This window comes from Leopardus geoffroyi, chromosome A3 (genome assembly GCF_018350155.1).
Source record: "Leopardus geoffroyi isolate Oge1 chromosome A3, O.geoffroyi_Oge1_pat1.0, whole genome shotgun sequence".
In the NCBI taxonomy this organism is placed as follows: Eukaryota; Metazoa; Chordata; class Mammalia; order Carnivora; family Felidae; genus Leopardus; species Leopardus geoffroyi.
This window is the reverse complement of record NC_059336.1, coordinates 43,599,948-43,612,606: the sequence shown is the minus strand read 5'-3', so window position 1 is coordinate 43,612,606 and position 12,659 is coordinate 43,599,948. Positions and strand designations below refer to the sequence as shown.

Here is a 12,659-nt window from a genome sequence, read left to right as displayed (position 1 = left end):
ATTGCTTATGATTCCTTATACTCTTGGCCTTCTCCCAGTTTAAGTATAAAGTTACATAAACTTTAACAGTTTTCGAGACTCCACCTGCTTATTTTATATGTGACCTGAATCCCCCATTGTTATGTGCCTTTATTTTCTCATTTGTATTTAGGGGATAAGTATAAGAAAATAATAACAGCATTCAGTGGTTCACTCATTCAGCAGTTATTTTGAGCACACATGCACCAGGCACAGTTTTTGGTGGTAAAAATAAATTGTGAACAAAAGATATAAAAGTCTCAGACCTCATGAGGTTGACATTCAAGTGCATTCTAGTATAGTTTTCCATAAGGAATGGAATTCAGCCAGAACAAGTGTGTCCCCCAAGACTGCCTGGGGTTTCACTTGTTAGAGTACATTGTTCCAAGCTAATCACTCTAGAATGGGGGCAGAGGGAACATAGCCTGAACCCGGCATCTTCTCCTGAAAGGCTCAGAGGCTTGACCAATGCCCTCATCTCTGACTTCCCAGAGAGCCAGGAGGGGGGTAGATATTATTTTCACTATGCATACAGGAAACTGGGAGTCCCAGAACCATCCCAAGTCACCCTCAGATCCATTGATAGAAACACACTGAAAGTAATGTCTCCAGCTTTCTAGACTGCCTCTTCAACCTTGTGGCAGCCAGCATTTGGAATCCTTTATATAAAGATTGTATATAATGATGAATTTCATCATATTTTGAAAATAGAGAAAAGATAATAAACTCTTCAGATTTCTGATGATAAGTGAGAGCTTTTAACCCCCAAACAAGAGTTGACTTTATCGGTTCACTCATGTGTCGGGTGAGCGTGTTTTCTGGATAGTCATACTTAGGCTGATTCTGAACACCTTATATAGCATGCAGGGTGAATTGTAGGATTCACCCGTTTGCTTTTCCTAGGAATATTTGTTTTCCTTTGTAATAAAACTAGTGTGGGGTTTCTGGGTTTTTGTGAGGTTTCTCATTGCATCCCTGTCCTTAATAAGTATAAAATAATGTCCCCAAATATAAAACCTTTCCCAAGACAAGGTTTCAGAGACCAGCAAGCTTTACATTAGCTGGGTTTATTTGTGTTGCTGGCTGTCAAAGATCACACACACGCACTCACGGACACACATGCATACACTTGCTCACACTCGCCTGTCCCTGGGACTCAGAACTTAACCTTGGAGAGGAGGCATTTGCCTTGAGGGTTGAGTTCACACAAGTGGGGCAGCAATATTTGTGGTGGTGGAAATGACCGTGTTGTATAATCCTACAGCCTGAAAACAGGCTCCTGCTGAAGGAAGTGGGACCGACAGGGGAAGGAAGAGTCTCTGTGATTGAACAGCTGCTCGATGAGGTGAGTACATCCCAAAGAAATCTCTCTGAGGATTTCAGCCTCGTGTTTCACCTGTGTCTCTTTCATATGGAAGTCTTGTTCAGTACTGGGATCATCACAGGGCCATTTCATTCTAAACTGGAAGTGGATTAACTGGCCAGTCCAGAACTTTACATTAATTGTTATTGGTTGCTAGTTTTTATAGCAGAGAAAATATACCGAAAAGTCATATGAGCCCGAATAATGTGCACAAAGGTGGACAGAATCCCTGGTCTGTGACCCCATGTGACCTTCATGTTTCCTAAAGAAGCAAAGTTGTCTGGGTGCCTGCCTTCCTGATGAGGACAGCACAAGTTCTATGGCACCATGACCCGCAGCTCTGTTATAGGTCAGATCTTAGGTTTCCTGATGTTCCTTTCTTTTGATGGAAAGCATATTTGTTACACTTCATAGGACGGCAGGTGGATGCTGCTGAGAGCAGGGCTTTGTGGCAAGTTTGTCCTTTTCCTTATGCTGCAGGGAGCAGATCCCAACTGCAGGGACAGTGAGGAGCGACCCCTTATAACCATGGCTGTTGTGAATAAGCACCACGAAGCGATTCCGGTTCTTGTGCAGAGAGGAGCAGACACCGAGCAGCGGTGGGGACCGTAAGTAAGACACAGTAAAAGGGCAGCCCTGGCAATGTCGCAGCCAGCTGTGACCTCGCACGTGTGCCCTGTTCAATTTGAACCAGTCAGGAACCATTTTTAAACCCATCTGGGCCTTAATCAGAGACTTACCTGCTTCTATTTCCCAAATCTAGGGAAAACAAAGATTTTTAAATGGACTACTGGATTGCCTGATTTTTTGTAGCTTTTATAAAGGATAAATTTTGTTAACTCATGAATTTATACTGTTGTGGGGCCGGCAAATCCTTTGCCCTTGGGATGTCAGGTGACATTTTCATCATGATCTGAGCTGTTGACATCCATAAGAAAGGAGTGGCCCCAGTGTATTCCCTGTGGAAATGTACCCATGAAATTACTGCAGAAAGAAAACCTTATCCGTCTGTCTCTGGATGCTGACACCCTGGGGGCAAGCCTGCACATGAGAGTTCACCACATGATTTGATGAAGCAGGAGGACGATACCAAGTCCTGTTGGGTGCTTCTGTCATTTCCCTAGTCTCAGGGCTGTCCTGCCTCTTGACTTCTCCCAGCTTCGTGATTCTGTTGTTCTCTTGCAAATTACAGCAAAACCTGGGATAGTGAATAACTTGTTCTGCAAGTGCGCCGCAACATGAGCAAACATTTCTTATAAATTTTAACTTGATAAACTAGTGATGTCTTATGATACGAGTAGTACATGATGCCAGATGTCACATGATCACAACTGAGTTAATGGTTCTTGAAATTCACTTTGATATACAAATGCTTTGGATAACAAGCATGTTTCTGGAACGAATTATGGTCACAAACCAAGATTTTACTGTACTTTGGAAAGGTGGGGTGGAATGTTCCTTGAGGACGGGTTCCATATGTTAATTGCTTATATCCTGCCAAACAAGTTGCCAAACTAGAAGTTCTCCAGGGGTTCTGCAGATATCTGACACTGCTGTCCCCTGAGTTATTTCTGAGACCAGACTGAGGCCCCGTCAGAGCATCATGCAGCCAGCACAGGGGTCCAAGAGTTAAATAGCTTTGCTTCTGGCTTTCTCTGTCTCAAAATTTCCTCTAGTGTTTTTATTAAAAATATATCCCTGTTGGGGCACCTGGGTGGCTCAGTCGGTGGAGTGTCTGACTTCGGCTCAGGTCATGATCTCGCAGTTTGTGGGTTCGAGCCCCGCATCGGGCTCTGTGCTGACAGCTCAGAGCCTGGAGCCTGCTTTGGATTCTGTGTCTCCCCCTCTTTCTGCACCTCTCCTGCTTGCACTCTGTCTCTCTCTCAAAAATAAACAAACATTAAAAAATTGTTTAAAAAATATATATCCCTGTTAATTTTTCTATGTGTGCTTTTATAAGTTCTGCCCAATAGGACAGCTATATCAAGACATGACCCCGTTTTTAGCAGAATGTTTGGCACACTTGGTATACATATTTAGTGGCTGGCATTTACTTGCTCACCTTTTCAGGATTCACATTCTTCATACTTTGTCAGCTTCTTCATTTACCCACACTCATTATTCATAAAAATAATGTCACCTTGTTAAGGTATACTTTATATTTGCACAAATCAGATAAGCTTTTCTTGGAGCACTTACGTATAATGTATGTGGTTGATACAAAATCTCTTAAGCAGATTTTGAATTGATGCTTATGTATAAGGTGTCCTAGCTTTATGAAAAGTCCAGCTGAGAGGAAGAAACTACTCTGGACACGGAACAGATTACCTGTTTTTCCTTGGTGTTCCTCAGTTTCCATTCTTACTTCATTACCATTCTATAAATCGACATTCATCCACACGCAATCCCGTTGCATCGCTACTAACTTTCTGCTCGTACCATCTGTCTGAACAGTGTGTGATAGCCCGTTGTCTCTCCCACTGCATTAGCCCGGTTAGCAGAGATTAGCTCCATGGAGGGGGAGGGAGGAAAGCCAGACCAGAAGCCCTCCCTCAAAATAGAGCACAGAGATCTCTTCTTCCATTTTAGTTTATGCCAATAGAAGAAAGCAGATTTTTCCACCAGGAGCCAACTCTGTTAAGTCTGGTTTATAATTCTTAGTTCTAAGTGTTGAGACCTGGGTCAGCCTGGCTTCTGCCCCATAGCTGGACCTCTATAGATCCAGGAACATGACCTCAAGACTCCAACCATTCTACTGCTCTTCATGCACAAGCCATGGAGAGATCTGGCTTTCCTGTAAAAGAGGCTCAGTGAGTTGTTCCTTAGCAAACAAGGATTAGAAAGCTCTTCCCCACCCCCTCCCCTGACCCTCACCCTTACCCCTGCCCCAAGCTTGTTTGGCTAGGGGAAAGAAGCAGTCAAGGTAGTCTCTATGCAAGGTAACTCCTGTCAGGTAGCTCAGTGGGTAGCAGAAAGCCCCGCCTTAGTGTTTCTGTTTCCAATGTTTGTATCTTTCCTACCAGAATACACTCATATTCAACCCAAAGGGATGGCTAAGGCGAAGTACGCATTCTTCACCAAAGCCAATACCTCTTATGGGCAGATTTCACAAACACAGATTCAAGGTCTCACTAGGAGAGGGGCAAAGCAAGGTGCCATTTGCTTTTGGACAACAGCTGCCCTCCTTCACTGGCAGTTTCAAACATTTCATCCCTTAGCTCTGCCCCAGTAGCCAGGAGGGACAAATGTAACCATCAGTCTGTTTCTTAGAGCTTCAACTGAGGAGATTTATTCTATTAGGTATTCACAATTTACAACGAAAGAATGTGCCTTCATCCTCCCTGATACTTAGATTTGAATAAACAGTTTGAGTTGTTTGTGCATTAACAGTAAAGTTTCTTTAAAGTACAAATTCACAGGGGCCGCCTGGATGGCTCAATTGGTTAAGCATCTGACTTCGGCTTAGGTCATGATCTTGCAGTTTGTGGGTTCAAGCTGCACATGGGCTCTGTGCTGACAGCTAAGAGCCTGGAGCCTGCTTCAGATTCTGTGTCTCCCTGTCTCTCTGCCTCTCACCTGCTTGCACTCTGTCTCTCTCTCTCTAAAAAAATAAACATTAAAAAGAACTTAAAGTACAAATTCACAGAACATCATACTGTACCTGCTGTACAAAACACGTTCTAGAAGTCTGGTAATATAGTACCAAGCTGTTCAGAGGAACAGATTTGTAGGGTATCACCTCTACTCTGAAGCATGGGGTCCTGGTAAGAGGGTATTCCATCAAGTGCCATTGCCATGTTGGAGTTGCGTTGTTTGAGGGGCAGTGTACAAAGTTAGAGTTGGCAGTCACAATTCATTACTTTCAAAAACTGAACCGTGGTTACACAGAAAATCTAACCACGGCACCCCCTCCCCACCTAGTAAATGGAATGCATGTTCTCTCAGTTGAGAGGGAGTCACGAAGGAAGAAGATCATACGTCTTCTCAGGAGATATGGCAACTCCATGAATGTATGCAGGTTCCAATGGTAAATGCCATATAAAGACCCAAGGAACTTGAGTGGTGAAGTGACCAACAGTTGAGCCCTATACTACCAGGGAGAAAGGAAAGATGAAAGATAAAGAGGGGGTCAGTGTCATTGGTGTGACTGAGACATCCGTTGTCTGTGTGCCCATAGCATCCTGCATTGCAACTGCTTTAGCAGGATGATTTTCTTCCCCCCAAACAGGCTCCGAAATACAGCTCTTCATGAAGCAACCCTCCTTGGCCTGGCGGGAAGGGAGTGCGTCGCTGCTTTACTGCGGTATGTTCCCGGCCTCTGGGGAAGACTTCTGAGGGCCACAGCGATCCCCCTGCTGACTATGATGATTTCAGAAGGCCCCAGTTCCTGAACAGTTAACTCTGTGAATGGGGGCCACCATCCCACCATGGGTCCCCAGCACTGAGGGCTTCTAAAAGCACAACGAAAATACCCACACACCCACCCAACACACTTGGTTGTAGGACTTTGATGCAATGGGAGCCAATGGCCAGGATTGGCAATTGAACATGTTGAAATCACAGAGCCCCTTAAAAGGTCTCAGGGTAGAGCCACCCTTGAGAGTGAGAGTCATGGTGGCCTCTTGGGGACGGGTGTAGGAAGGTCGGTCTGGGAGTCTCCCAGACCGGCCTCTGTGTCAGGGAAGAGCCATCCTTGAGTTCAAGCACCTGAGTGCCTCTATTCATGCCTGTTTCCTTGGCAGATGCAATGCAGGCATCCAAAAGAAGAACACGAGTGGCCAGACAGCATATGACCTGGCTCTGAAAACTGGGGATGAGGTCATCACCTCACTCTTTGCTGCTAAGCTCGGCCTGGATGACTCTTAGACCCAAGAGCCTGCGCGGGACCTGATTTCAAGAAACCATCCAGCTCTAGCTGTTCTTTGTTTCTTTCTGAGATGTGTTATTTGTGGTTTGGAAATTGAGGTTGAGAGGAACGCATAAGATTTTTTTTTTTTTTTTAATATGACAGTGTAAGCCACCATGTGGGCATTTCCCAATATGCTCTGGATGGTGACGAATTTAACATATGTTTTTTAAAGGGTCTGTTGCTGCTTATTTTGGAATTTTCTTTAAAATTTATTTTTCAATAGATAATTGCACATGGTTCAAAGCTAAACAGTATGAAGTGTTAAGTAGTAAAAACTCTGCCATCCCTGTCCCACAGCCACCCACGTCCCCTCCTCAGAGGCTCCAATGATACCAGTGTCATCTGCGTCTTTCCAGAAATAGTAGAGGATTATATAAGCACATGTGCGTAATATATGCATATGTACATATAGGGTATGTATAAAATACAAATACAGAGAACAGATATATTCTTTCTCCTCTTTTAAGACAAGTACTAGCAAACTACACACCCGTCTGATGTTTTACATCTTGTTCTATTCCTTAATATCTCTTGTAGGTGGTTCCAAATTAGTACATTAAGATTAACTTTATCTAAAGACTTTCATTTCTAATGTGAAATATTCCCATTGTTGTGGTTTGTTCTCCGGTTGACAAACAAGCTTTGAATAAGCCCATGTGCAGGAATGTGCAATTTTGACTCACTCATTTTTTCAGACTGTTATTTCAGTCTTTGGGTGATAACGCTGCAATCGTGGAGTCCCTAAATAGTTCCTGTTAAACTATGTTGACAGAGTATCTGTTAGTTTAGAATGAATAATTCAGCACAATAAATAATAGACCTGGTTGAGTGGTTGCTGTTATCACTACCTGCACTTCCTTTCCCGAGATGGTGACTGCGGGAGGACAGGCGCAGAGTCTCTGGGAGCGAAGCCCCCGCATGGGGTTTGGGGGCACCGGCACTGGCTCTCCCCTGTCCGACTCGGCCGGCCGTCTTTGCTGTGGGGGCCACTGCAAGGTAACCAGTGTCCTGAGAGACCCGCTGAGCGTGGTCAGGTGGTTTGATGTCAGGGCTGGTTTGCACTGTCAACCTGGCTGTATGATACAACCTTTCCCAGACTTCTCTGCCTTTATGGTTCAGCTCAGGGTTGGCTGCAGGAGTCACTGCACCAGGTTCCAGATTCCCGAGGTGGAAGTGAAGCCGCAGCCATCACACTAGGAGGGTGGGTTAGGGCTCCAGACCCTGCCACGGCTCACACCCTACAGGCTCTGGAATCAATCCTGCAGGAGGAGGGTACAGAGTTCAAGACTATTTTCCCCAGAGCTCAGGGAGCAGGGAAGGCCCGGAGGACCCGTAGGTTCCAGAAACAATCCTCTTAGAGCTCTCAGGGGTCACTTTCATACCCTGAGCGCAGGATCCACATCTCTACTGTTCCTTGGGCTTCCACACTTCCTAGGGGAGGGTCCTGCCCTCTACCCGCCCGAGCAGCAAAGCACAAACCTGACCTCTCATGCTTTTCACTAAAGCCCACCCACAACCTAAATTACCCTTGAGTTTCACTGCTTCAGAATCAAACCTCATTTACAAAGTGAACAGGTGGCTGAAGATTCAAGAACATAGTTTCAAATCCAGGAACTTTCTGATAAAATCCTATAGGGTTATGTAAAACATTACATAAACATTGAACAACATGTTTTCGGGAAAAATAAAGTGAAACACCTGTTTCAGGCAGGGCCTTTCTGATTTCAAAATTCATGTTATTTCTTGTCCTTTGTGAAGTTTTTTGTTTTTTCCTCGTGCCACTGTATCAGGGCTTGATACAGGAGAACCACCATAGTGACGCTGAGTGAGGGGTTATTAAAGGAACCGGGCCGCAGCAGTCGTGGGGGTGAGTGAGGCTGGTCCCGCGTGGGCCTGGAGCCGCCGTAGCTCAGCAGGGCCGCAGCGCAGAAGGAAAAGTGGGCTCCAAGTGGGATGAACGAGGACAGACTGGAGCCCGCAGGCCCAGTCCTCCCCCTCTCTCCTCTTGGTCACCGGCGGCTTGCAGCAGCTGCTGGCGCCCTTCAGCAGGGAGCTAGCTCCAGGTGTCCCAGGCTGGACTCTCCAGGAGCAGACCTGAGATGCTGAGGGACGAGAGACAGAGGAGAATGCATGTTCATAGGGCATCAGCGTTTGCAGAAGGAAGAAGGAGGTGGTGCAGCAGAAGTCACTCCAGATACAGCCCCCGCAAGCTGCAGCCGACTGTGGGTCGGGGTGCTGGAGAGGAGGATTGCCCGTCATCCCGCTGTGCCTGGACAGCTGTAGCTCAGTCGCTGGTTGACAGCTGTCCCAGGAAAGCTGTGACTTCAGGCCAGGAAGCTCTCTGAAGTTGCTAATGGCTGGGGGCGGCCTGCTGCCCTGTCTGCTGCTTGCACTCCCTACCCCCAGGTGGTCAGCCCTGCCTGCGGGGCACGTGGATGGTGCATCTCTGTGTGTTCCGTGGAACTGCCCTTCCCACCCTGGCTGCTGGAAGGAGGTCTGGCGGTAGCTGTCAGCATGCACCAGCAAGCCTGCACCCAGGATGCGAGGGAGGGCAGCAGTGACCCTGATCGCAGAGCCCCCACCCTGCAGGCTCAGCTCAGGCCCGGTGGTTGGTGCTCAGGGTGCTGCTGGGCCCCAGATGGGGTGAAAATCAGCTCACTGTCCGTTGGTTGGTGGCTCAGGTCACTGTGACCTTCCTACACCTGGACCCACTTCCAACAACTCCCAAGGCCCAGCCGCTCCTGTTGGAGGACCTGTCCTTGCTTTGTGGCTTTGTCCCCACATCCCACAAGGCTCCAGTGGCCTGGAGTTTACCATTACCCTCCTTACCATCAAGGTGAATGCATTCCCACGTGTTTATCGACCAATTTTCCTTGTTGATTTGGAGAGGTGATTTATATCCTCTAGAATCAGAGTGTAATTCTAGACTCTAGAGCAGCGGTATCAAATGGAAATACAACGCTGGCCACATAAATGTTTTCTAGCAGCCAAATTTAGTTTCCGCTGATTCCTAACTTACTACAATTTGTAATGGAATGAAAACTGCATGGGGCACCTGGGTGGCTCAGTCGGTTGAGCAACCGACTCTCGGTTTTGGCTCAGGTCATGATCCTGGGGTCTTGGGATTGAGCCCCGTGTCAGGCTCCATGCTAGCTTAAGATCCCCCGCCTCTCTCCCTCTGCCCCTCTCCCCACCTGTGCTTTCTCTCTCTCTCTCTCTCTAAAAACAAACAAGCAAAATGAAAACACTGTATGTTAATGATTTTCAGCATCCACTAAAATAAAATTTTTCCCATGAGTAACATTGATAGTATGTTTTTGAATCAAGCCTTCATTGCTGAGATGAATATAATACATTCTTACTGAATTCCACTCCTGGATTTTATTTGCTAACAATCTGCTTGTTATTAAATGAAACTGACCTCCATTTATTTTTGTTATTTGTTTGGAACCAAAATAATACTAGACTCACAATGTTACAGCCTTCCGGTTTTTTCCCAGTACTTTAGAGAGGTTTATGAAACACAGGACTGAATTATTTTGTGCAGACATGATAGAAGGCTTTCAGTATAACTCAGGGCTTTATGATTTTCAGTCCTAAATCTTTGTCCTCTGTATCAGGGCTCACACCAAGAAGCAGAACTAGTAGGAGATGTGTGTCTAGAGACTTGTCACAAGACACGGGCTTAGGTGGTTGTCGTGCTGACTGGGCAAGTCCAGAGTCTCAGCGTGGGTGTCCGGAAGGGCGGCCTGCAGCTGTGGCCTTCTTCTCCAGGGAGGTCTTTGTTTTCTACTTCAGGTCTTTCAACTGAATCAGGCCAACCCAGACCTGCTAGGATGATCTCCCTTTCTTCAAGTCAACTGACCATGAACTTTAATCACACTGCAAATACCTTCCCAGCAACACCTGAATTAGCGCGTGAGTGAGGGCTAGAGCACAGGCAAGTCGACACATTAAAAGAAGCCCATCGCAGCCTCCATCACAGTGTCATCGATTATTTCTTCGTTTTTTCTACCCCCACTTGAATAAAACCGGTAATACACACATGTGCATCTTGTTTCCCTTTTTGTATAAGGCTATACATTTTTTTCTGCCAGTTGCATGGGTTTTGGGGTCATAAGATTTTCATTATCCTTCTTTTTTGTTTTTATATGTAGATTTGGTTGTTAACCCCTCCTTTGGCCACCACTATTTCAATAGGTGTGGAAGTGGAGCCGCTCGCAGCGGCAAGAGCCTCGCCCTCTGCAAAATACCGGAGTAGTGAGGGTTACCCAGAGCTTCACTGTTCTTTCAGGCAAGGCTGAACCCTCCTCTCCCCACTCCGCCCCACCTGGTCCCCAAACGTGACCTCTGAGAAGGACCAAGTCTGCTTCACTGTCAGACCACTAACCCACCGCTGGGACCTCTCCTGGGGGAGGGGAGGGGAGGTGAGGGGAGAGGAGGGGAATGGAGGGTCCCCACGTTTCCAGCTGGGTGGTAATAAATGGCTCAATTTTTAGATGAATTAGTCCCAATGCATTTGGAGCCTCAGAAATCCTACTTCTCACCCAAGCTCTGAACACGAGAAATTTTATTCTTTTCTACCCCAAACCCTTCCCCCACTTTATCCTTCATCTGCTCAGTAGAGACATCCTTTCCTCCATCAAATGGAAGAAGGGAAAGAGGCAATCCTTGGGAGTAGTTCCCAAACCATTTCTGATTTTGGCAGTAGAGAGAGGTGTTCACAAATATAATTTTCTTCCTTCCTTTTTTTTTTTTTTTTTTTTTACTGTGTATTTTATTTTTGAAAGAGAGTAAGAGAGAGAGAGTGAGAGTGGAGGAGGGGCAGAGAGAGAGACACACAGAATCGGAAGCAGCTCCAGGCTCTGAGCTGTGAGCACAGAGCTGGATGCGGGGCTAGAACTCACGAACTGTGAGATCATGACCTGAGCTGAAGTCGGATGCTTAACCAACTGAGCCACCCAGGTGCCCTTCAAATATAATATTCTGTAAATGTCTACTATTAGGCTTAACTCACATTCTCAGCCCCCGCTATTGTGGGTGCTTTTCTTATTTTTTCTTGTTCCTCCTCAAATTCACTTTCCTACTTTCTCCAAGCATGGAAAAAGAAACTGGTAAAATCTGGTCGATTCTTTTCTCTGCTGAGCAAGTAGTTGTTTGGAATGGTTTACCCTTAGAGGAACATTCACGCCTTTTCCTTTGCCAAGTGTATTCTGTTCCTCAGTTGTTTTCTTTTCAAATTTGAGGAGGTATTAGAGATTTTTAGCATTTGACCTTTCAACCCCTTCCCTTTGGATGCTTTGATGAGGGAGATGTTAGCTTCATGGAGTATGAGACACAGAACTTCTAGAAACTTCTATCTCTGAACACCCCTTCCTCTAAAATTTGAATAGTGTGGGCATTATTTGTGTTTTTACTTATTTGCTTTAATTTTATTGGGTTTAGAGAGGGCTTGCTCTGAGCTAGTGTAATACTACCATCTTACCTCAGCAGCCCTATTTACTCAGAAATTCTAGATTCTTCACCACTGCTCCAGCCAACATTTCCACCAGAGCACCCATTGCTCACCCCAGACCCTTCATTTCTGAGATCTACCACTGCAGCAAAGTCACCATCTGCTATTTCTCTCTCTTGACCAAGGGCTTGGTAAATATTTAAGTATATTAGATTTTTATTGCTGCGTAACTGATTATTCCAAAGCTTAGTAGCTTAAAAATAAAACCTTACTATCTGACTGTTTCTGTGGGTTAAGAATTTAGAAGCAGCTGAGCTGGGTGGTTCTGATGTGGGGTCTTTCATCTGAAAGCTTGGCTGGGGCCATGCCTCTGGATGGCTCGCTCACACACTGCTGGTTTTGTGGTGAGGCCATCCTTCCTGGTGTGGGCCTCTCCATGGGCTGCTTGAGTGACCTCACAACATGGTGGCCTGCTTTCCTTCAAGTGAACCATCCAAGAGAGAGCAAGGTGGAAGACCCTTGTCTTTGATCCCCTACAATGGGGATTACACCCCATCAGTGCCACTTCTTCCTACCATGGCCAGCTCTATTCGGTGCGAGAGTCAACCACAAAGACAATAACAGGAGGCAAGGATCATGAGGGGGCCGTTTGGGAAGTTGGTTGCTTCCGTGAGTAAATAAGTAGAATGAATTGATGAGAGTCACTAATAGATTTTCTAGAAAATAAGGGTTTCTCTCTCCCTCTCCCTCTCTCTGTCCCTCCCTTACTCATACGTGTGCATGCTCTCTCTCGAAATAAATAAATAAGCTTAAAGAAAATGAAATTTAATTTGGGACACCTGGGTAGCTCAGTCGGTTAAGTGTCCAACTCTTGATTTCAGCTCAGGTCACAGTCTCATTGTAGTGTGATTGAG

The 12,659-nt window shown here is 45.9% G+C and overlaps 1 protein-coding gene across 10 annotated transcripts in view; it reads left to right on the top strand.

Moving 5' to 3' along the window:
• Window positions 1-7,114, top strand: part of DZANK1 (double zinc ribbon and ankyrin repeat domains 1) — a 72,654-nt gene extending 65,540 nt beyond the window's left edge. For all 10 annotated transcript variants that reach the window (XM_045445414.1, XM_045445416.1, XM_045445413.1 and 7 more), the window contains 4 exons: window positions 1,283-1,363; window positions 1,862-1,989; window positions 5,610-5,684; window positions 6,124-7,114. In XM_045445414.1, the coding sequence (XP_045301370.1) occupies window positions 1,283-1,363; window positions 1,862-1,989; window positions 5,610-5,684; window positions 6,124-6,247 (408 nt within the window). In that variant the 3' untranslated portion in view covers window positions 6,248-7,114. The remainder of the gene's footprint in view (window positions 1-1,282; window positions 1,364-1,861; window positions 1,990-5,609; window positions 5,685-6,123) is intronic.
• Window positions 7,115-12,659: the final 5,545 nt, after the last annotated feature.